This window comes from Cucumis melo, chromosome 12 (genome assembly GCF_025177605.1).
Source record: "Cucumis melo cultivar AY chromosome 12, USDA_Cmelo_AY_1.0, whole genome shotgun sequence".
Classification (NCBI taxonomy): domain Eukaryota; kingdom Viridiplantae; phylum Streptophyta; class Magnoliopsida; order Cucurbitales; family Cucurbitaceae; genus Cucumis; species Cucumis melo.
The window spans coordinates 5,646,159-5,670,858 of NC_066868.1; the positions used below are offsets into that span (position 1 = coordinate 5,646,159).

A 24,700-nucleotide genomic window follows, 5' to 3' on the forward strand; every position below is an offset into this window, starting at 1 on the left:
TTATACACGATCTTTTATATTTTTTACACGGTCGTTTACTTTTTTTAAATTATCGTTTACATTTGGCTACTCTAATTTAAATGATTTTTTTCCAAAATTCTTTATACACAATCTTTTATATTTTGCTATTTTTTCTACACAATCTTATACACATCAGATTTTGCTTTTTTTTTTTGTACACAGTCTTATACACTCAAATGCAAAGGTGTAAAAAAAAGACGATGAAAAGAAACAGCAGCGAAAAAAAAAAAGGAAGAAATCGAAGTGAAAAAAAAGAGGAAAAGACGAAAAACGATGGAAAGATTAAACGACGTAAATAAAGAATTGAAAAATAAGAAAGATGAAAAGAAATCGCAGAAAAGAATAAGAGAAAAGAAGAAATATGAAATCGCATGGGAAGAACGGAGAAGACAAAATAGATGAGGGAGATGAATCGCGAGGAAGAAAGAAAGATGGAAAGACAAACTTGGAATATTTAAAAATTGGCTAACTTTACGAGCTTTGTTACACGGGCCGTAAATAATTTGGTGTTTTATTACATTTACAATAGTTTCCTTTTTTTAGGGTATACTTCAATTAAATTAATTGACACAATTAATATACCAAATTATACGTATATCAATTAATTTATTATATTATTATAATTCTGATGACATATAAGTTATATTTGATTTGTTACATAACTAATAATCTGGAAGTATGGGAGGTAGTGTTAGGGGACACATATTACACTCACGCCAAATATAATAAAAATAATTGCACACTAAAAAGTTCTCCAACCTCTTAATTACTTTAACGCTAATAATAAATCCAATTAAATGAGAGAAACAGCAAAAGAGTACCTCTCCATGAAAAAGTCCCTCAAATAGTGTTGCTAAACGAGCACTCAATCATACCCATATAAATAACACAATCTCTTAGGTTGTTTAATGACAAGTATTTAGCTAATTAATTATTAGTTTTAAAGAAAATTAATTTTAGTAAAATAATGTGGAATTCCAAACAAAGACGAGAGACTTGTCCGGCACCCATCATCCCATCGCCTAATGGATAGCCATCATAGAATTGACCGATTTGTCCGGTACCCATCGACCCCATCTTCATAGACATCAGAAGAAAGTGATAAAAGCAGTTGGCGCCTCTACTCATCCAATGCTTCAATCCTTTTCAAGTCTACATTTTGTTCTTTTTTTATTATTATCTTTTTCTTTTTTTTTTTTTTTGAAAAAAATTGTTAAGAAATCAAAAAAAAATTGTTAAGAAATCGACACAAAACAATGTGAAAGTGTAAAAACAATATTATTAAAGATAATGTTCTTATTTTTCGAAAAACACCCACAAAGTTTCAAAGTATATATATATATTGTACTTCTCTAAACCCTAAAATCATAAATCATAAATAATTACAAATACAAATTCAAATTTCAAATGTCTTGAATTTGTTATATTGCACTACAAACAACCAAGTATCAAAGTTGTTTAGAGAAGTGAATTATATAAACTCTCTAACTATAGTGACATTGTTTTGTATATTAGAATATTAGAACACACATAACTTGCTATCAACACACTCATCAAACTAAATATGTCATAATACTATTTTGAGAAAACTATTCTTTTAGTGTCTAAGTTTTGAGGAATACATTTGGTTCCTGAATTCTAAAAATTGACATTTTTAATCTCTAAATTGTTTATAAGAGAAGACTCATTTAGTCTCCGAATTTTTAAAATGTATCTTTTTAATCTTTGAATTTTTAAAAGTAGGTTTAAAAGATCCTCAAATAACTTTATACTTTTATTTTAAATAATTATGTGACATTTTAAATTAAAATAATAACTTCTAAACATTACATCCATTCTAAAACTATTTTTTATTTTAAATATCATATAATTATTTTAAATACTTTTATGATCACATAAACTTATTTTTTAAAACTAAGACTAAAAGGTATATTTTGAAAACTCGAGGATCAAATGGGTCTATTGTTATAAGCTCGAGACTAAAAATTTTCATTTCTAAAACTTAGAGATCAAAAACACATATTCATCAAAGTTTGGGACTAAAAAGGAGTCTTCCTTACTATTTTTGTCAGGACACTTTTTAAATTTATTCGATCAAAAACCTTAATGATTTTTAAATTTAGTCTTATTTTATCTCTACTACTATTTAATGGTTGGCTTTTCAATTGCATGTTATCTTAGAATTTTCACTATATATTTGAAAACATCGAGAATCTATGATTGTCTACCATTATGGTTCATGTATATAGTTTGATAGGATTCTGCCTATATTCTATTGATGATAGAAAGTTGTCTTTAATATAGACTCAAGTTGATTAATTTATTTGGTGAGATGATTGAAATCTATCGGTGATAGTTACACTAAAATAATTTAATTAAGATGTGTAGGCTATCGATAATAGAACTCCACCGTTGATAGACTACATGCACAAACTTTTGATGTTCTCATGGTAATTTTTATAATTCCATTGTGACTCTGAAAAACAATTATGGAAATTTAATCATGATTTCAAAATGCCACATAAAAAAGAAGAAGAAGAAGAAGAAGAAGAAGAAGAAGAAGAAAAAGAAAACTTATGGACGGAATTAATTGTCAATGTATAAACAATTTGGTGGCATACTTGTGTTAAGTGTTACATCGGTCTATACATGATGGAGTATATTCATATCATAGTATTCTATATCATTGAAAGACTAATATTCATCTATGATACTTGGGAAGGAATATCAACCTATTAGTTATGTACTTAAAAGTCTCACTGGTATGGAAAGTCATACAAAAGAAGGTATATAACGGTTAGTACTGATACATTTACGTGACAAGTCAAGAAGTATTAAGAATAGAAGCTCATTAGTGATATATTTCTATTGTTGATGTCTATATGATATTTCAATTATTAACATGATACAAAATTTGTCGTAAATAAAAGAATATTCATGTTTTAAAAATAATTGTCCAAAGTCTACCGTTGATGAATTGATATCACATATAAATACCAATATATCATTTATAAAATTTGAATTAGGGTCAATTTAAATATAAAAGAAAATCAACTTGTTGTGTCCACAATATTTTTATAATATTTGCTATATTTAAAAATATTTTAAACAAAATTGATTGAAGTTGAAAAAGCATATTAGAAACTTTGTTGCACATGAAATTAGTTCATTGATCAGTAAAAAAAGTAAAATAAAAGAATCTATAGAACAGTCTAAAGAACTTTTTAAATTACCGATTAACCAAAAAGTTTAAACTTGCGAGTGAAGACAAATTTAATTATATCATCTAACATCGCTTCACTTGTGGATCTTAAATTAGGAAAAAAACTCAACAAGTAAAAATCAATGTTAGTTAAGAAGGAAAAAACATTTAAAAAGTTTAACACAAAACATCGTTAGACCACTTATTATAATACCATCTTAAATCATTGATTGACCCAAAAATTTAAATTAGCATACAAATACAAATCTAATTATATCATAGCAAATCGTTTGTTTGTCTCTTGCTTTAGTTTGAGTTTCAAATACTATGGAATTCAATGGTTGAGAACCAATAAATGCAAACTTAATTATATCATATCAGCTAACAAATCCTTTGTTTGTATCTTGCTCTGGTTTTAGTTTCAGATACTATGAAATCCAAAACTAGAGAGCCGATAAATCAAAGTTCGATAGCATATGTTTTTATGTTTTTATGTGAATTAGAGTATGCTCATTCTCATATTTAATTTTCTTATATTTAGCTGCACTTAATTTCTCAATGTCTACTCACAGATGTGCAAGGTATTAAAATTCAAAATTAACTGTGTATACTTTGTTTCTGATTCCTTCAAACTTAAGAAAAGAGTACAAGCCAATTACCTTTCGGTTAACGTCATGGTCTATGTTTTATTGGTTTTAGGTTTTATTGCTGCAGTTAAATAATACAAATGGCTACAAATTTGTCAAGCAAAACATATTTAAGAGAGACATCATTTTTCTTCCAAGTTCTAACCAAACAAAATCAATTGCATGCAAACAGAAGTACTAGAATTCAATCATATTTAAAAACAAAACTTTCAGCTGTCCATTTTCTACACAAATTTCCTTTCTTTTATGAACAAATAAACTGCTATGATTGTGAACTTGAAAGAGCAAGAGAAAACAACTATATACCAAAGTGAATTTAGATCAATAATATTGACATGGAGATTGAAAGTTCAATCCCCCACACTCTACAGTTGCTATACTAAACCCTAAAATAAGTAATTGTCGGGTTTCATGATGGGGTTGATTTGATGTGTTTTTGAAGATTGGATGACTTTGAATTTTTGATATATTTCGTGTATAATCATTCTCCAAGGATTGTTCAAGGCTTAGAAGATGGTTAAAAAATTTAAATTGCCCACTTCAAAAAAAGATCACCATATTCGAAACGTTTAGATGAATATGATGAAAATAAACTCAAAATGATGTTATCATTTACCTTTTGAAAAATGTGTTGCTGCTACATGAACTTGTTATCTAGAAATAATTTCAGTTGGCAAAAACATTCACTCTCACTCGAGCAGTAACTTCAGGGTGAAGCTTCAACTCTGCAACATATTCTCCTGTTTCCCTGATCTCGGGAAGAACAACAATCCGTTTATCGATATCCCTGCACATAATTATATTAGACTTATATCAGAGGAGAACAATCAAGGATTAGATTAGAGTTTGAGAAACAGGTTTGAAACATTCTCTAAACTTTAATCATAAGCTATACGCTTAAAATTTGTAAAAGATCAAGCTTGACTAGCACAAGACGGCTGCTGCTTGTTTGTCACATTTCCAGCAGAGCTCAAGATTTTACTGGGGACATTTTTTAGCCATGTTAGAACTTAGAAGGGAATTTAAGAACCAAATAATTGTTATCTGTATTGAAATGAAGATACAGAAGTTGGGAAAGAAAGTCGAGTGCTCGTCCTTGTTCTCCTGATTTCAAACTACTTGAAATATAATCAATACTCAATTCAGCTGTGAGATTGCATTTTGTGGCCTGTCTTGTTATCTTGCCATCCTCAGGTGACCTCCCTTATATTATTTCGGGTTTTCATAGCCCTTTTGCACATGGAGGGATGAAAAATGTGCCAGCTCCTCTCATTGGATGGTTAGAATGTTCAACTCTATGTTCAGGTAGTCTTACATGGGAAAGTTAACGCCTAGAACCACGTTGATGGGTCAGGGGTGTTCCTCTTTCTTGGGGTTGTAGCAGTGTATCGTGTGTAGAGGTGCATCTGAGAATTGAGATGACATCCTTTGGAGCTACTAGTTCAGTCATATGATTTAGGTTTACATGGACTTCTTGGGTCATTGCCATGACAAACTGCTTTAGCCGGCTTAGAATTAGAGGGTAAGAAACAATTCCCTCCAGTAACACAGGGATGAGTTTGAGAAATTCTCAGTTTGGTTCAGTTTAGAAAGTTTTAAAAACTGGCCAATTTGGAACTCGCTTCGGACCGACGATATATATTTTGAATTTTTTAGGGTTTCGAGCACTTTCCCTCTTTAGCCTCCAGCCCCCACCTCCCCACTAAGAGGTTTAACATATTTATAGCCAAGCGCACTGATCACGCATGATTTTGGATATTCTAAGACGTATTCCTAACCAAATGCATCTTTTTGAGCACTTATCCAAGATTTTGGACATACATGCATCGGTTTGAACACTTATCCAAGACTTTGGACATACATGCATCGCTTTGAACACTTATCCAAGACGTATTCCTAATCAAATGCATTGCCTTTGAAATATGCATATGCAAAGAGACAAAAATTACCCTATTTTACTAAATTTTCTCAAATGAACTCGACTTTCCAAATTTTTTTTTGAAAACTGCATAATGTCGTGATCCATTTCTCCTAACAACCTTGTGTTCCAACTTCTTTTTTAATCATCAAATTGCAGCCCCAGAAGGAGCTTACTTGGGCCATAAAGACCTGGTCCTTATCTATCTATTTAATCTCTTGGGAAATGAAACCACAATACTTTCTCATAACTTGATGGCAAGTTCCAAGCATTCAATGAGGTAAGAATTAACTGCATAGTCTAAAAGCCCTAGAAGCCATTGCTAATCATCATAAAAATAGCCAACATCCAATAGTTTAAGAGATATTTCTGAATCTCACCCATTCTTGGTAGGTAAGGACCAAGTTAATTCTCCCGCATTTATGAAAATTCAAGTTTTCCAACTTCAAAGTGAAGGAGCTAAAACATCCCTCCCTTGTGTATTGCAACTGGCAAGAAGCCTTGCTGTGTCCTTATAGGAGTGCTATTTGGATGAAAAGGGTTGATAAGGTAGGAGTCTTGGGTCCAAACCTGGAGTGTCTCGAGGATTTTCCACTGTCATCATGGAAGTTCCTCTTGGTAGCTACACTAATTTTGTTCTAGTTCAGCACTGACTCAGATTTACCGACCACCCAACATCTAACACAGCACCAGCAGGGAAACAAACTGCTTTCAGTTTAGTGTAAGCAAAGAAACTTTCATCTTTGTGGGGTTTTGATATACTCGACAATGTCATTTCCCCATTCATAAAGTCTGGTAACATACCTTGAAAGGCCAACAATCCCCAGTAGTTGATGTCAGATGGACCATAAACCCCCTCCCCTAAGTTCTGAACTATCACCAACTAAATAAAGTTTCTAAACACAGAAAAGTAAACAGATAAAGTACCTCTGAAGTTGTGCCTTGATAATATCAACAAGATCCTGTGCTGTGACACTGCAAAAATAAGTGCAATTGAGTAGGCATAATGAAAAGAAAAGAAATAGAAAATTGCTTCATAATACTGCTAAAATCCAACTCACGTTCCAAATATCTGTTTTCCTTTTCCACCTTTTCGTTTCACCTTGAAAGCTCCAACAGTTTCAAAAATCAGAGCGAGTTGCTGTGCCTCCTCTATTACCTGATAAGTTAATTCTCATTTGAATAAATCCCAATAGAAAAGGTAGTGATAGTCAAGAAACAAAATAGTTGTTGTCATATTTAATTAACTACTTTGCCATGACCAAATCCAGTTTAGAAATTCAGTGACAATAATATGTTATCTTATCTACAGAATGAAAGTATGCAGTCTAAGGTTTGCAGGTATTCAGGAAAAGATGAAAGAATCATATCAAAAATGTCCCTTGTAGCATAGGGAACAGAATGAATCCAACGGACTCGCAAAGTTTCAATAAATGAGCATCCAATCATTTGGAAATTATAGATAGTAGTAAAATCTGTGAAATATTTCCAGAGTAAGCACTTAACCAATGCTTCTTAGTTCTTTCCAAAATTGTTATAGAAGTGTCTCGCTTCCAAAATACAAAGTACAGAAAAGATATGGAACGGTATTCAAACTAGAAGCCCAAACCATGTCAAAGAGTAAAAGCTAATCCTTGTCGTTGATGCTTATAATGAAGAATTTAAATTATATTGAGCAATTAGTGACTCAGATAGTTCTAAAATCATTTTGTAGATAGAATATGATGGTCAAGAAATAAATAGAAAGGACAGACTATGCATGGCAGATAAAGAAATAAAAGAAAAGGATTTGTTACCCGCTTTTTCTCAGCCTCGATCCTTTCCTCTTCAATCCGCATTTCCCTGAGAAAAATAAAAATCAATCCAAAGAAATTCCATGAACATACATATAGACAACAGTTCTGATCCATAATTAATTTCAGGTGACCCTTTACTGTTTAACGTATTTTTACTTTTTGATAGAAATGATCATGCTTTTATGTTTGAAACTGTCATAGTTTGGTCAAGTGATATTGCCATTCTCATGAAATACATATTTAAAGCACAGTACCAATGAACATCGAATTTCAATAAGCAGTTCAACAAACAAAGTTAGTTAACCAAATAACTATACCACTGTGACTGAGCAACTAAAATTTATTTTACTAACATGATTAGCCTAGAAAGGCACGAGTTAATGGACCTCAAATAAGACAATTGATCCCTAAGCATAGCATATCGCTGTCCAATATTTAGCAAAAATGAACTTCATAAGAATGTTCTTTCCATCTAATAATTTGAAACGTTCAATGCAGTAAAGTTGGACTTCAGGAAAGACAAGGTTGTTTGGTTCCTCCACACTAAGTCTGTCTTCACAAATCTTACAGATTAGTCTACCCTCTTGAAGGCTGCCTTGGTAGATATCATTTGGATGTGCAAACATCCTAAAAATTAGAAGTTCTTTTTGTGGTCTCTAGCATATGAAGTAGGTAGGTAAAATAAGGTAGGTAGTTTTCGGTAATGAGAGATGGATTTGGGGGTACTCTCCTAATTCATGGATAATCAGATAATTCCACAGGATGAAATTGCCTAAAAATCCAATTGAGTTGGGATCATCTTACAGATAGTAGAGGTGACACGCATTGTTTGAGGTTTAAATCACAGGGGAGTAAAAGCGAAAGAGATAAAGAGAGGACTGCTAGACCTCCCATTAAGCAAGTATAGAAGAGGTGGGGTAAAAAGGGAATTGCACCCCGACCGTTGGGTAGCTATTGTGGACATGGTTTGTATGTTATGCAGGGGAATGTTGGTATTTAAACCTTTGTTTTGGCCAGGGTTAGATGTCTAGTAGTTCAAACTGTGGAGAGAGCAGCCCTCTAATTTGTCTGTGGTTTGTATTTGCTTCTTGTTTCAGTGTAATCCAACTCTAGTCCCCTGTCTTTCGTTTGAATATCAAATAGAGAGGAAAATATCGAACAGAACCTTATCACTCAAAGACTCATACCATGAAACTTCCACTCTTTCTTATCATCAAACTCTCATTGCCATTATCATTCATTGACTATGTACAGCAGAAAATTTGTTCATTGGACTCACTCAATTAACCAGCCACACAAATTTAGTTAATAACAACCAAAAAATAACTACTCTGACCCTGCAAGTTACTAATAACTATTTGGTCACACTTACAATTCCATCCTGATTACCAACATTTAAGAATTAATAGAAAGGTTTTAAAATCCCTTGCTGGAATTCAGTAGGATTATTTCCACAAGTACAATTTTGAGACCAGAAGTATTATAGATGAAAAACATATGATATCTATAAATTAAACAGGTTATGTAAGACATTACTTGAGCAAAACTGGAGTGACAATCTGGGCCTTGCCCATGGGGAACAGATAGTTTCTGTAATACCCAGCCTTCACATCAATAAGCTGCCCTTTCTTTCCCAGGTCCGGAACATCCTCCTTCAAAATTATCTGCCCCAATTCCACACACCACAGGACCAGATTACAATTGCAACTACTAACACCCAAAAGAGAGAAAGAAAGAAAAATGAAAGCAGCTACAGAAAAAAAGGCATTAGGGAGGAATTTGAAGAAACCCCATTTTCGACCATTACCTTTCTTGACTTCGAAGCCTTCTTTTGCGCCACAACAGCCATGGCGGTCCTTCCATATGAGAACTTGGCAGTTTCTTCGATGTTTCCAGCTACATTTGGTAGACCCATATCCACAAGGGAAGAACTCCACGACAGAGCAGTTGTGATAGAAGCCATTTCAATTTTCACACACTGAAAAGCTCTTTCCACTTTGAAGTTCTTTCTTCTTTATATCGTTCTTACTGCAATCTTATCTCTAGAGGGTACATGTAACCATATCCACATATGCATTCAATATTTGGTTAAATTGCACATTTAAACATTGTATATGCAACGATTCCGTTTTTAATTTTATGGATTTTATATTTTTTTCTTTCATTTTTTAAAAATAATTGTATAAAGTTTGGTGATTTGTAAAAATGGCATGAATTTGGAGACCTAAAGGAAAAATGATTTAGTTTGTGAATGAAAAGTAATATCTTGCCTTGGGTTTAACGCTTTGTAAGTTTACTAATTTATTCCTGAAAACCACCTGCACACTTCATGATGCACGATACTCTTGAACGATGCATAATGCTCGATGCTCTATATTTGATGTTCTATGGTTATACTTTATATTATATGCTCTATGTCATATATTATATACTAGATACTCGATATTCAATACTAGATACTATATATTAGATATTAGATGCTAGCTACTCAATGTTCAATACTTGATGCTCTACATTTTATTTATGTTATATATATTTATCACTATATGTTCCAATACTTAAAAGAAATACAAGAAAAAAGGGGGAAAATATTGAAATGCAAAATAAAGGAAAGAAAATTTTAAGAGAAAAGACACCAAAGAAAATGAGTAAGAAAAGGAAGAAAAAACAATAAAAAAAAGACCGCAAAGAAAAAATCATAATAAACAAGAAGAAGAAATAAAAAATGGGGGAAAAGAAAAAAGAACAAAGCTACGAAACTAAGAAAAGAGAGAAAAATATATATTTAAGGTTAAAGTGATAATTTTACGACGATAACATAAGTAGAATGTCATCTTTCATTGGTCTTAAAAAAATATCAATTATTTATTTAGACTTCTTATTCTAGGCCATTTACATAAATTTTCAATAAAAATCTCCCAAAAATGCTTTTGTCTCACGTTTTGAAATAAAAGAATTTTATATCATCACCGACCAACATTAATAAAATATCCTTAATCTTTTTGTTTTCTTCCTCTTTTCAATTTTCTTCTCTCTTTTATGTTTTCTAGTTGTCACACAGGTGATTGTGGATTGTAGGTTTAGTAGAGAGGTTATGGGGTTGCCTCAAAATAAATTTTAGATATCATTGGAACGTCACATTATGTGGGTTTTCACTACAAAATAGGCTTCTTTAATTTGGCCGACCAAATTTTCTACCGCTTGTTTATATGTTTTCTTACTAGAAAGTGGCGTAGGAGCAACAGCGAGAGACGTGAGTTTGAAGGGTTGGATTTGTGGGTTTCCTCGAGAAGAGGTAAGAGAGAAAGAGCCAAGAGAGGTCATTATTGTTACTCTTTGTGTCACATAATTAGATTGAGCTTCTCAATTCATCAATAAACTATATTGTTCCACTACATATTTTTAGATTATTGTTACTGGTTTTAGCCTTTAATTATTGAGAAATATATAATCACCTGGTCTCAATTCGTCATTCTGCTGCATTTGTCTTTTTTTGTCTTTGCCCCAACCCCTGATCACTCTGCTGCATCATTTCGTCTTCATCTCTTCCATTCTTGTTCGTCGTTTCGTCTTCGCCCCAACCCCTGACTGTTAGTTATTTCGTCTTCGCACTTCGCCATTCTGTCGTCACTCGTCAGGTAGCATTTTCATTATTTTCCCATCTTTTTGCTTTTGTTGTCGTGACTTTGTGGATTTTTGTTGTTTAGAACACTTTTCTCAAATAACTTTTTGATGGGTTTTGATTTCTTGATTTCTTGAAAGTAGAAATAGTATTTAATTTAAGATATGGTGTTGAATTCATCAAAATGTAGCCCATTCTGTGAGCTTTTGTGACCGTTATTTTCTGTTGCCAGTGAAATATTTGTGTATTTACTCATCAGAGAAACATATTTCTGCATGTTAAATACTTTTCGGTGCTATTCAAGGAGTGATGATAATCTACGGGTATTCTTTTAGGTATTTTACTTTTTAGATAAAGCAAAGTAATAATATAGTAGGTGAAAGCAATGATGATTTGCTTAATTATCATAGTTTTCTTTCTCTACTTTTACTTTTGTCTAAAAGACCAAAGTCTAGCATTAACTTAATTAGCCACTAAATTTAATCCAAGTTTCTATATATTTTCAATGAATATAATAATAAATTATTTTTTCGTTATAAATCTAAACGTAAAATTATGTTTAATATTTTTCTCTCTTTTTGGAGGTATTGTATTAAAGTGTATGACGTAAGAGTCGAACCTTTAACTTAAGGTTGATAGTACATAACACTATGTTAGTTGAAATATGATGGGAAATTGCCAAAAATAAGTTAAAAAAAGAGGTTTAAATGAACTTTGGGACAAGTTTTCAAAAGAAAGACTTTTAGGACAATTTGGGTGTGAATGAACAAAAATGCCCTTCCTTTCCTTTCCCTCTTCCACGTTTGCTTTTCCTTCTCTCCACGATCGATTCCTTCTCTTTTGCGTATAGTTCCCTTTCCCTTCTCTTTTCTTTCGCGTATAACACCTGAACCTACTCCGCCCATCGTCCCTTGCCCTTCGTCGGTCGTTGTCCAGTGCATTTCGTCGCTCCTCTTCGGACCATTCAATCAACTTCGAGCGTTTTCTCTTATTTGGGTGAGTTCCATGTCTAACCGATTATCAATTTATCTGCTATAAGTAAATGTTTGGTTGGGGTATTTGGTGCTATTTCATTCGTAATTGTCTGGTTTTTGGAATTTGACTTATTTGCCGTAAATTAGTTTAGTCAAAGTTTGGTTTTAGGTTCTTAGAAAGTTCAATGGGTAGTGAAAAATGAATTGAACTAGAGGATGATGATTTAGTTGGATCAAATAGAGGAGGAGTAAGCAATAGGAATAGAAGGAATGAAGGTTTTTTTTTATCTCGCACGTATATTTTTTTATCTCGCACGTATCTCGCACATTCCAAACTTTCACTATTTATTTCAAAATCAATTTGGTACACCTCCTAATCCATTTAGAGCTATTCTTTGCATGTTTAGTAACTTTCTTAGGCCCTCATGCTTTATCTCGCACACATCTCGCACGTTCCAAACTTTCACTATTTATTTCAAAATCAAATTGGTACACCTTCTAATCCATGTAGAGCTATTCTTTGCATGTTTAGTAACTCTCTTAGGTCCGCACACATCTTGCAGTTATTTTTGTTATTTCTTTACATCTTGCACGCATCTTGTAGGTTCTTAAGTTCAAATCAATTTTTGAAGATACAAAACTACTTAAGGTAGTTTAAGGATGGCACATGTTCGGATTTTAGTGCGTCACGGTGGTGCATGGGATGAGGGACGAAGAAAATATGAAGGAGGAGTGTTAAAAGGCATTGTTGTCCCTAAAGAAATAACGCACAAAGATTTACAGTATGAACTATATGACCTTGCAGAAGTTGACCCTACAAGTTCGACATAAAGATAAGATATATATATGAGATCAAAGGGGAAAAGGAAGCTCCTCCATTTGAGTTAAGCAATGACCGTGATTTGAAGTTTTATATTCTTAGTGAAAATCCATTGGAAGTCCCCCTATACCTATCATTTGAGCCTACAAGCAATCGAAGCATGAAAGTGTTAAACAAAGATTACAATTCAGTATTTGGGAGCAACCAAGTTCAAAATTTAAACCCTCATCCTCCAATTGGAATGGATACATTAGATGAGAATGAAGTTGATATTGGTGAAGTTCGGGTTAGCTTGTGTGATAACATGATAGGGACCAATTCGGCTATATGGAAATCATATGAGTCATATCATTCAAAAGATGATACTTTTACATGGGAGTCAGTTGAGATGTACAATGAATTATTTGACATCCCAGAACAAAGAGATGCTCCTACAAAAGATTGCAAAGGAAAAGGTAAAGTTGACTACAACTCCTCTAGTCGGAAGTTAAAGACAAAAGGAAGTGGCTGGTCCGAAGAAAGCTCTACAAGTGAAGAGTTGAATGTAGGAAAAATCTTTTTTTGCAAGAGAGATTTGTCAATGAGATTAAGTGTGTTGGCAATGAAATAATTTTTTCAGTTTGTAGTAAAAAAGTCTACAAAAGAGGTTCTTTTCGTTAGATACATCGACAACAAGTGTGGTTGGAGATTGCGAGCGGTTAGACTGAAGGATTCAAATATATTCAAGATTAAAAAGTATGTGAAAGTTCATTCATGTTCTGTTGAGTTTTTGAATCGTGACCATAGGCAAGCAAAATCTTGGGTTGTTGGAGAATTAATAAAGTCCAAATTCAAGGGACCCGGTCGCATATACAAACCACGTGATATCATAGAAGACATGAGGCAAGACTATGACATAAATATGAGTTATGAGAAAGCATGGCGTGCCAGAGAAAATGCATATGAACGAGTACGAGGGTCTCCTGAAGAATCATATAATCTTTTGCGTAGATATGGTGAAGCACTCAAATTTACAAATCCAGGTACAATATTTCACATGGAACTCGAAGATGATCGTTTCTTTAAATATCTTTTTATGGTTGTTGGTGCATGTGTTAGAGGATTCTTAAATTGCATTAGACCGGTCATAGTCATGGACGGAACATTTCTTAAGAACAAATATCGGGGTCAGTTGATAGTGGCCGTTTGTTTAGATGGTAACAATTAGATCTATTCTTTAGCCTTCGGAGTAGTTGATAGAGAAACAGATGACTCAATACAGTGGTTCTTAGAAAAATTGAAAGGTGCAATAGGGGAGGTGCCTAATCTAGGCTTTGTGACAGATCGGAAACATGCTTCGCCAAGGGTATTTCATCAGTTTTCCCCTCTGCATTCCACGGCCTTTGTGTCCAACATTTGAGTCAAAATTTGCATGATAAATATAAGAATGACACGGTTGCTACTTTGTTTTATAATGCATCGAGAACATATCGTGAATCAACGTTTGTAGAAGCGTGGAGACATCTTCTTGCATTTCCTAATGGTTTAGGAAAATATTTAAATGATGTTGGAATAGCACGGTGGTCTCGTGTTCACTGCCCAGGAAGACGATATAACATGATGACAACAAATATAGCAGAGTCCATGAATTCTATACTGAAAGAACCTAGAGATTTTTCTATTGCTTCATTCCTTGAAAATGTTCGAGCTTTGCTACAACGTTGGTTTTGGGAGCGTCGAGAAGAAGGCATTAAAGTGACGTCTACATTGACCAAGTGGGCAGAGTTAGTTATTCAAAAGAAACAAGAAGGAGCTTTGACAATGAAGGTCAACCCAATTGACTGTTACCAATTTCATGTCAAAGATTTAGATAAGGAGGAGGTCGTAAATCTTCAGACTAAAGAATGCACTTGCAAGGAGTTTCAAGCTGAGCAACTACCATGCTCACATGTCATTGCTGCAGCACGGGATCGTAATATAAATGTTTATAGTTTATGTGCTAATTATTACACTAATGAACGTTTGTTGGCTGCATATGCGGAGGCCGTCTACCCAGTTGGGAATCAGTCAGATTGGAAGACAAGCGAAGACTATGTACATATGACTGTTTTACCTCTGAAAGTAGTCAAAAGAGTTGGTCGACCGAAGAAAAAGAGGATTCCAAGTGTTGGTGAAGCTCCGAAATTGCATAAGTGTGGTCGGTGTAAACAAATAGGTCACAACAGATTAACGTGTACCAATCCAGTTTCATATACCGACTAGTCGAGCATACAAGATTAGAAATTTCTCTACCAATGTACTAATTATTACACTAATTAATGAATGTTTGTTACACTAATTCTTACTTTCTGTGCTTCCAGATGGATGAAGAAGACGAAAATAACAATTGACTTATTCATTTAGGAACACAAGAAACTGGTTTTAGGATCGTTTAAAAATAACTAAACGTTCGTTTAAAAATATCTAAATGATCGTTTAAAAATAACTAAATGATCGGTTAAAAACTACCAAACGATCGTTTGAAAACAACTAAACGATAGGTTAAACAAAACTAAAGTAAACGATCGTTTGATAACAACTAAACGATCGGTTGAACAAAACTAAACGATCGATTAAAAACAACCAAAACATCGTGTAAAAACAACCAAACGATCGTTTAAAAACAACTAAACGATCAGTTAAACAAAACTAAACGATCGGTCAAACAAAACTAAACGATCGTTTAAAACAACCAATCGATCGTTTGAAATTAACTAAACGATCGATTACAAACAACTAAACGATCGTTTAAAAAAACTAAACGATCTTTTAAAACAACGAAACACACCCGTATGCTCGTGTAGAGAAATACTCATCGTGTAGAGTTAATATTTGTATTCGTTTAGATACATATCATAAAATATTCGCGTAGAGAAATACTCATCGCGCACATATGTTTAAGCGATCGTTTAGTAAAGTTTAAGCGATCTTCTTAATAAATGTCAAAATATTAAGTGATCGTTTAGTAAAGTCTAAACGATCGTTTGGTAAAGTCTAAACGATCTTCTTAATAAACGATGTCTAAACGATCTTCTTAATAAACGATGTCTTAACGATCTTCTTAAAATCATAAAAAAAATCAAGCGACCGTTTAGCTACAAGTAATTTTGCAACATAGAGAATAATCGATACTACTAATTGAAATGTCAATTGATACTAATTGAAATACAACATAGAGAATAATCGAACAACCAATTGATACTTGTGATTTATGTAAATATTTCAATACATAGGAGTGTTGGTCCATAATTGAAATGCTAATTGTTTTCTAAAGTAGGACATGTTTTCTTGACATAATGTATCTAAACCAACACCAGCAACTATGTACTTAAAATACTTAATTGTGAATACGCCACAATCACTATTATTTCGTTGAAGTGGAATTGAGTCAACAATGACAACTGGCCAAGGTTCCTTGTATGTTGATGATCTACCTCTCCTATCAAAGAAGCCAGTACTATCTAACAACTTTGGCACCAACTGTCAAATGGGCAGTAATATGTTTGTCATCTCTTCGGCAGTTGTAAGTGACGGAAGCGAATCATATACCTTCACTTGACAACTTACCAAATCCAAGCATAATAGAACCCAATGGTTGCCATGGACATTGAATGGAGAGTAAACGTTATCAACACTTGCCCAAGGATCTTGGAAGTCCTCTTTTGACCCGATAACATAGTCAACCAACCTATAATCTTCGTCCCAGTCAAACGAGCGATTCTCTTTAATACATTCTTTGTATAGGGGCCACTTCGAAACTAAAATACGCTGCAAAGAAAAACATACAAACGCAAATATCAGACCGAAAGACAAATATCAAACGCAAATACATACATAAAGTAACGTGACGATTCCAAACCATAAAGATATTGTCTGCAGTTATGAAGTTCTGAGAAGAAGGTATCCAGACTGCCTTAATCTTCAAGCGAATGAAAAGAAAAAGTGCATCCAAATGCTAATAGAAATAAAAGAAAGCAGTAAATGTATAAAACCATAACAATGAAAAAATTATAATGGCATAAATGATAAGATAATCCCTTACCTCATCCGCCAACCACCGCGACACATAAACAAGTCTCTGGAAAAAACCTTCGATTTTTTCTCATGAAAGGTTTCACGCACCTCATCGTCTGTACGCTTGTCTGTAATCCAAGCTCGAAGTCTATCTAAATGGACGTCAAGTATTTTGTGCATAGGATCATAAACAATTGGTTCAGACTGAGAGGTGCTGGTGGTTGATGTCACAGACCGTTTAGGTAGAGTTGTGAATGAGTTTGATAGGTAAACACTTGCACGCTTCCTACGGGCGGGCCGAACGTGTGGTTGTTGAGTGAGAAATGGTTCTATCTCTGTGACGTCCTCATCGTCAACAACATTTATTGGCTCCTCTAAACCAATATCAACCTTCTTCTCCAACACATCTTCGTTGCCCTATGGAAGCTCATAATGCATTAGTGTGGATAATGATAGAAATTGAACATCAATATTAGCAAGAACATGGAACCAAACCTTCTTTTTAAGTTCAATGTGTTCATCCTCCTTTGGCATCCTCAACCAATTAGGGGTACCGCCTGTGTCAACATCTTCGGTCTTAGCATTATCCACTTCTTTACTTTCTAATGTATGATCTACTAAGCCTTCAGACACCTTGCGGTCCCCTTCGTCACCCTATGGAACCTCAAAATGAATTAGCGAGAACATGCAACTTAACGTATGAGTAATTACCAAATATGAAACAACTAACGTCAATACACTTAACAGTTTCATTACTAACCTTTCTTTGAAGTCCAATGTGCTTCAATATGGTTGACATCATGCCCTTCAATTCGTCAATATATGATTTTATACTATTAAGTTGCCATTCAACAACCGCTAAGGATTAATCTTGTACAAGGGTCCGTCGGTCGATGTCGATGTCATGATTGAAGCCTGAAGAAAAAGGAACAAATTCCAGCAAATAAGTTGATTCCAAAACCAAACATTTACAGCAAATATATTGAAAATGAGTTACAGATAAAACTCACTGAAATAAGAGAAAACGCTCAAAGTTGATTCTTAGGTTCGAAAAGGAGAAGCGACGAAATGCACTGGAGGACCGACGACAGACAAACAGTCGGAGTATCTTCGAAGAGCAGAGCGGGAAATTTCAAAAGCCAATGAAAGGATATGTATTTTTTTTTACTTCAGGTGTTCTGCGCGAAAGAGAAAGAAAAGCGAACGTGGGTAGGCGAAAAATTCAATAGAGAGGGATAGAAATTTAATGAAGGGCATTTTTGTCCATTCACACCCAAATTGTCCTAAAAGTCTTTCTTTTGAAAACTTGTCCCAAAATTCATTTAAACCTCTTTTTTTAACCTATTGTTGGCAATTTCTCAAATATGATCATGTCGACATTTTAAATAAATTTTTCATTCAAAATTTTAAAAGCTAATGAGTTCATTAGATATGATTTTTTAAATTTCTCTTTTTAAACTTTTTTTATTCTAAATTTAGCATTGTAGTAATTTATAGTAATGTATTAGACACCACATTTTGAGAGTTTTACAAACATTTTGTATTGTTAAGTTAAAGTAAAGCTTACCTAACAATTAATATGCACTCTAACTTAAATTAAGTTAATTTGAAATTGAAAAGGGCACTTTTCGCGAAGCTAAGGTGGCCCTGCTTCTTCCACTTTGGCGCTTTTCTTTCAAAATTTCGGAACCGTAACTGAAAAATCTGTAGATACAGCCACAGCTTCGAATTCATGGAAATGGATGCTCCTCTAGACTTCGAGTCGGAAGACCCACTTCTCAGTTCCCCAGTCGCTCTCAAGAAAAGGTTTCATTCTCCCCCGAAATCACCCCCGAATCCTTTATTTCATTTTTTCCTTTCATATGTGGGCTTATAACATATGCTTCAGTTCAAATTGCTCTACTGTTGTCTTGTATCTGTACTGTTTTCAATTTAAATAGCTGTTGCAATTCCAATACTAGCATATTTATTCTATAGAGGGAGACTCTAACATTATATGTATGTTACAACTTTTTATTTCTCAGTTTTAGTAAATGGGCTTTGACGTTTTTTCTTTTTATATCAATTAGGAAAAAGATTATAGGGTTAGATGATCTTCTGACTGATCACTACAAGGATAAGTGTAAATTGGTTGAGAAAGAAGCTAAACTGGCAAAGAAGAAAAAGAAATATGATTCGGATGATGATGATTTTGGCAAAGAGGCCGTGGTGACCCAAGTTGTTGATCAATGTCAAAATAAGGTAAAATATGCCCACCGAGGCATAGAATTTTTTTTTGGAGCTTTCTTCAGCCTTCTTTCACTAATGATTGAAGAATGTTTTGTGTAGATGAATCAATTGGGAGGTGAGGAAGATACATCTATATGGGGGTTAGTCGTTTTTGGAGAGCAGGTTTGCGGTTTAACATTACTACTTTCTCTATGCTTTTGGTTGTCCCAAATATCTTCATCCGAGAGGGGTTCTTTGTTGGGGGGGTTAAAAATGAATTAGCTACATTTCTATGCATCTAAATTGCAGAAACCCCCACCAGCTTTGGAAAGTCCTGAACTCGAAAGTTGCCAATTTTTGCAAACGTTCCTAAATAATGAAGTTAATTCTTTGGTGAATCTCACTGTGGAGAAAGGTGCGTATTTCCTTTATGTTTGAATTCTCCTGATCTCCCTGATCATCTACTTATCCTTTCATCATTTATCCCTTACTGTTAATGATCTTGTATAATAAATACATAAGTTATTGAGTTTAGATCTTTATTCACTGGCAAAAATGTGTGAATTTGAGGCTAAATTTCAAGGTGGTCGCTTGAATATGCTGCATGATCATTAAAAAAGAGTGCAAGGAAAACTGAAGAAAGGAGAATAAACTGACATGCATTTTGGATTCTGTTTGTCTTTTCTCTTGAAGAGAACTTCTTCTCACCAATTCCATTTGTCTAACATATGCCCCTATATTTTCTTTATCTTAGAATTCCAATCCTCTATGCTGAATCTGATCAGGATTATCGAGTAGATAAAGATAAGGAGAAATTATTTTGGGAAGGTAGGAATGATGAAGAGGTCAATCACTTGGTGAACTGGAAACTAGCTTCCTTGCAGAAAAAGTTACATTTTTCTTTGACGAGCCTAAGTATCTATGGGGCACTATTGTTGCTGGTAGATATAGCTTGAATTGGTTTGGTTGACCAGAGTACTAAGAAAAATGTATTAATTCTGGCTTTTGGACTTCCCTTTCAAAGAAAACATGACTTATAGATATAGCTTCTTGTACATTCACCCTGAAAGTTAGTGCAATAAAGGACTTGAAGGTTTGTATGCCTGTGTATTCTTTCATTTGTTCTCCATGAAAGTTGTTCTTATACATAAAAATAAAAAATAAAGGATTTGAGAGTCTATATGGGCAGTCTCTTAAACTTGATGTGGAGGTTTAGGAGTCCACTTCTTTGCATGAAAGTTGTTTCTTAGAAGGCCAAATTCTATTATCTATAAATAGAATTCAAAGAAGTTACCTTTCCTTTTGTCTCTATTATCCTATGTGCATCCTTTGAGAGAACACAAGCAAAGACGTGTACTGTGTTTGGCACATCGCCCTCTTAGACTGAAGTTGTCGGAAAATTATTAAGAGATGCTTAGACTTTCATGGGAGCCCCTACTTTTGGTTGAAATAAACTCAGATAATCTTTGGGCCTTTGTTTGCTGTCTAGAAAAAAGGGAAAATGATATAGAAGTCTCGCCTTATGGCATCTTATGGGTGGTTTAGGATGTAGAAAGAGTTGAGGATATATGACGGGACTCCAAAAAGGTGTGAGATAAAGTAACTGTCTTGCAGTTGGCCTTTTGATACTCATCTAGAATTTATCCAATACATCTATACTTCCTTAGTATAGATGATGGATAAAACACTCATCTAGAATTTATCCAATACATCTATACTTCCTTATTTATATATATTCTTGAAGCAATTCATTCATTTTCATCTGTATAGATGAAAGAAAGGAAAACCATGAACCTCAACACAAAAAAAAAATTAATGATGAATAAACGCTCATTTTTTGCATCTTATCTTGTTTCTTTTTCCTTCTTTGATCAAATGTAAGTTAGTACCTCCAAGCTGATCTTGTCATTATGAATTTTCTTAAACTCTATAACCTAGCACAAACTATTTAAGTAAGTTGTCGATAATATTTATTTGATGCGTTCTTGTAGGTGATGCATTCCTTGAAGGTTTATTGGTAAATGGTTGGCTGTCAACACTTGTTTCTTTAACAGGTCGTGCAGAGAAATCACTTGCCATATGGACTTTCAATTTAAGTGAGTAGATCTATTGTTTCAGTCATGTTTATGGAACTCCAGACATTATCATTAATTCTTTTTGTAAGTTTATTTTCATATTTCAGTGTTATATTCATCAAGAGAAGATCTAAGAACATCAGCTTGTGATTTCTGGAAGGATATCATGTTAACAACAAATGAGGTTTCTCTTTTTACTTTGACCACATGGCACATGGTTCTTTTATTTATTTCGTTTATCAATTTCTTTTAAGGCTCATCTAGAATTCTTAAATAGGTTGGGCAACATCTTCAGATTGATTGGTTTCCAAACTATGCTCAATTAGGAGAAGCTCTTGAGACGTATGGATATAGATTTGAATGCTCATTAAACCCTGGGTTGATCCACACTGGTAAACTTCTTTGACATCAAACTAACATATCCAAGGGCAAAAATATGTAACATTATGAAGGGCTGTTTGTTGTCGCTTATAATTCTCTTATTTGTTTCTTAAAACCCAAGATTGCAAGTGACATGATTGAATTCTTCCTCTATTTGATGAAATCACCTTAAAATGCTCTCTTTAGGCAGGCCTAGTGGTGAGGTTGAAACTCTTAGGAAAATTCATGTTCAATTGTGGGATCTTAAGGACCTTCAAGAATTAGTGTTTGGCTTCTGACAGTGTGCACTCTAATTTTATGTTCTGTAAAAGAATGAGAAAGTAATACTTATTGAAATTAATTCTGTACTATACTTTTTTAGAACAAGTTTTTGCATTCATTTGGTTTTTGTCTTTAATTTTATTATGTGTTGTACAAGTCGCTATATTTTTGGACTTTCTTGCATAAAGGTGTTCATGGTCATGAAGAGCTCCCAAGCCCTTGCCAATTGAATTAGTTGGCTTAGTTTTTCTTATAAAAGTTTTGGAATATTGTTAGGTTCTGGACGTGGTGGGCCACCTCAGAATATAAGGGCTTGGATCAAGTTTATTACTATTTGTTGTCAAACAAAGTAAGTAGCCTTTTTCTTGATAACTTTGCAAGTTTTAACTCTTGTGCCTTTGGCAATCATTAGAATTTGAATCCTATCGCTCAATGTGGCTATTGTTATAACAACTTTATTCTCAACTTAAGATTTAGATTTTACTTGCATTATACAATAAATAAGGCTGTTTTCATGTCTTTCTGTTGTTTTTATTTCAGGAATAAAAAGAATATCTTTACATCTTCTGAAGTTGAGCGGCTAGCTGAAGCCATTATTTGTTTATTTCTGGACCGCCAGTTTCAAGGCATAACCGAGCTCTTATGTGAATGCCTGCAATCACTTATCCATTACTTCACAGATGAAGAATGGAAAGCATGTTGTGAGAAAATAGCAAAATCTCTAGTCTGCAGGTACTAGACTCTTCGTTGCTATATAAAGTATCGAGGTTACACAAATTAAAAATGTACGTCTATATGTTTGGTTTGGTTTAATCTAAAACTGCAATATTTGATTTTGAACATTTTGGATGAGACAGGAAACCGATTATTTTAAAATTAAACTTATCAAAAGTGAAAAAATCTATCAAATCTGAACTGAGTGATTGGTTTTATACTTGAGAAAACTGAACCAATTGACACGTATACTTCAAAGAACTCAGTGTGGTTAATTCTTTTCCAGTTTGTAAATTTTGGCTCTTCACCCTTGATATGATTGTGGATTTGAACTTATTTCTAGCAACCGTATCATGACTACTCTTGCTGCTGCCTTTATTCTGCTTTTGCAGAATTCCTATGGATCTAAACTGTTTACGAGCTGTGGAATGCATTTCTGGAGTTGATCCCCGCAGTAAATATCTGAGGAGTACAGTTGCCTATCAAATTCTTCTTTTTTGCTTTAAAAAAGAGGTGATCTATTTTCGAAGTCACTTACATGCTTAATCAATTTCACATATTCTCATGGACATTTGTTAAGATTATAAACTCTTATCATATCCCATTATTCTATTCTTAGGGCCATGTATCTTGGTGGTCAAGGTTACAAGTGCAACCTTATAAAATTGGGGTGAAAGTCACTTGGCCTACTATTTTATTTTTCTTTAGTACAACGACAGGGTGGGAGGATTGAACCTTCGATCTCTAAGGACAAAGGTCACGCCGAAACCACTAGCCAATGTCACTTTGAATGCTGTTTATATTTTTAGTAATGGATGTTTTTATGTTTTTTTTACACCTAACTTATTATTTTTGGCTTCAAATATTTGTCCCCACGAACATTTATTAATTAGAAGTAAATGAACAAAAAGATGTATCTGTTAGGATTCTTCCTTACAAGAATCAAGATCTGATTGTATTGAAATGTAAAGAAGTAACTACAAAATAATCCAAGTCTATGGTACTTGGAACCCTCTCTTGAAAATACTACTCAGACCTAACTACTCAATTACTGCTTCTCTTCCTTCAGTCACCAACTTTCTATTTATAACCACATTCTGTAACTGACTATTAGCAACTACCTAATTAATTATCTAATTTCCCTTATATCCCTAACCCATACTTCTTGGTACCCAATAGAATCTATGTCAAAGTTTCTCTTAAATAATGCATAAAAGGGTTTTAAAATTCAAGGATAAAGCTGAATGAAAGTTGAGAAATCAAAATATGGTTTAAACAAACATTTTAACTTCACATTATCTTTCAGGCTACTAATGAAGAAGAGGTTTTGAGAGTAGTTACTTCCATCACCGTGAAGGATAAAAATTGTGACCTATTTAAGCTGTACATTTACTTGGTGTTGACGGAGAACTGGCTTGTCGGTGGTCGAACGTGTGAAGGCAAGCCACTAACTCGTGAAATGTGGGGTCTGTTTCTCAGAAACTGCTCCTGCCAAATTGCCAGTACTGATTTGAGGTCGTATGCATCAAAGGTGTGAACAACTCTCACAATCCTGACTTGAAATGAATGAATGGATGTTTACACTTGAGATTCATGAGATAAAACTCTCTTTGCACTTTCAGGTTCGTAACAAAGCTTCCTATATCTTGCAAAGCTCTTTCGACGAATAGATTTTGATGCATCATCCCTCTGGCTCTGCATTTGCTTGCTGACATGAAATACTGAAAACTAATGAACAGGTCCGTCTAATTAATTCACTTTGTACAGCCAACAGGTACTCTTTTTTAATCCATTTACCAATGTTAAAATATCCACTTCATCAAGTTACTGAGTTATTTTCTTGGAATGGAGCATTATTAGTATTAAAAAATATGAACGAATTATATGTACAACGGATTGATGATTAGGGAGCAACCAGTGTAGGGGTTTTGGGTGCAAAATCAAATGAGTGGAAAGGACTCGAGGAACCCTGAATTTGATGAATCAGGCACATTATAAAGTTAATGATATAGCCAGTTTTATTGGAATA

The 24,700-nt window shown here is 33.8% G+C and overlaps 2 protein-coding genes across 6 annotated transcripts; one reads left to right on the forward strand and one right to left on the reverse strand.

Moving 5' to 3' along the window:
* Nucleotides 1-4,450: 4,450 nt before the first annotated feature.
* On the reverse strand, nt 4,451-9,661 carry LOC103501539 (50S ribosomal protein L9, chloroplastic). The gene is made up of 6 exons (XM_008465147.3): nt 9,392-9,661; nt 9,121-9,248; nt 7,585-7,630; nt 6,850-6,947; nt 6,716-6,763; nt 4,451-4,657 (listed from the first exon to the last, which is right to left on the reverse strand). Exons 1-6 carry the CDS (start codon nt 9,545-9,547, stop codon nt 4,537-4,539), a joined length of 597 nt encoding a protein of 198 aa, XP_008463369.1. The 5' UTR covers nt 9,548-9,661; the 3' UTR covers nt 4,451-4,536.
* An 8,965-nt stretch (nt 9,662-18,626) lies between these two features.
* On the forward strand, nt 18,627-24,700 carry LOC103501522 (uncharacterized). Of its 5 annotated transcripts, none has more exons than XM_008465126.3 (12): nt 18,627-18,838; nt 19,102-19,273; nt 19,361-19,423; nt 19,550-19,655; nt 21,232-21,336; nt 21,423-21,499; nt 21,593-21,707; nt 22,234-22,306; nt 22,498-22,689; nt 23,064-23,184; nt 23,978-24,202; nt 24,294-24,700. In XM_008465126.3, the coding sequence occupies exons 1-12, from the start codon at nt 18,765-18,767 to the stop codon at nt 24,339-24,341; spliced, it is 1,371 nt and encodes a 456-aa protein (XP_008463348.2). In that variant the 5' UTR covers nt 18,627-18,764; the 3' UTR covers nt 24,342-24,700. The 5 variants fall into 5 exon arrangements, with proteins under 5 accessions (XP_008463348.2, XP_050936553.1, XP_008463342.2 ...); XM_008465120.3 differs by having other exon boundaries at nt 18,639-18,838; nt 21,405-21,499; XM_008465135.3 differs by lacking the exon at nt 24,294-24,700 and adding an exon at nt 23,291-23,427 and having other exon boundaries at nt 18,639-18,838; nt 21,405-21,499; nt 23,978-24,127.

Excerpts from the sequence above, each read along its gene's own strand:
- LOC103501539 (XM_008465147.3), bottom strand. The coding sequence starts at position 9,547 with ATGGCTTCTATCACAACTGCTCTGTCGTGGAGTTCTTCCCTTGTGGAT. Across the intron at positions 9,249-9,391 it reads AGGCTTCGAAGTCAAGAAAG|ATAATTTTGAAGGAGGATGT; the intron begins GTAATGGTCGAA and ends GAATTGGGGCAG. Across the intron at positions 7,631-9,120 it reads GTCACTCCAGTTTTGCTCAA|GGAAATGCGGATTGAAGAGG; the intron begins GTAATGTCTTAC and ends TATTTTTCTCAG.
- LOC103501522 (XM_008465120.3), top strand. The coding sequence starts at position 18,765 with ATGGAAATGGATGCTCCTCTAGACTTCGAGTCGGAAGACCCACTTCTC. Across the intron at positions 19,424-19,549 it reads TAGTCGTTTTTGGAGAGCAG|AAACCCCCACCAGCTTTGGA; the intron begins GTTTGCGGTTTA and ends TCTAAATTGCAG. Across the intron at positions 23,185-23,977 it reads TTTTTTGCTTTAAAAAAGAG|GCTACTAATGAAGAAGAGGT; the intron begins GTGATCTATTTT and ends ATTATCTTTCAG.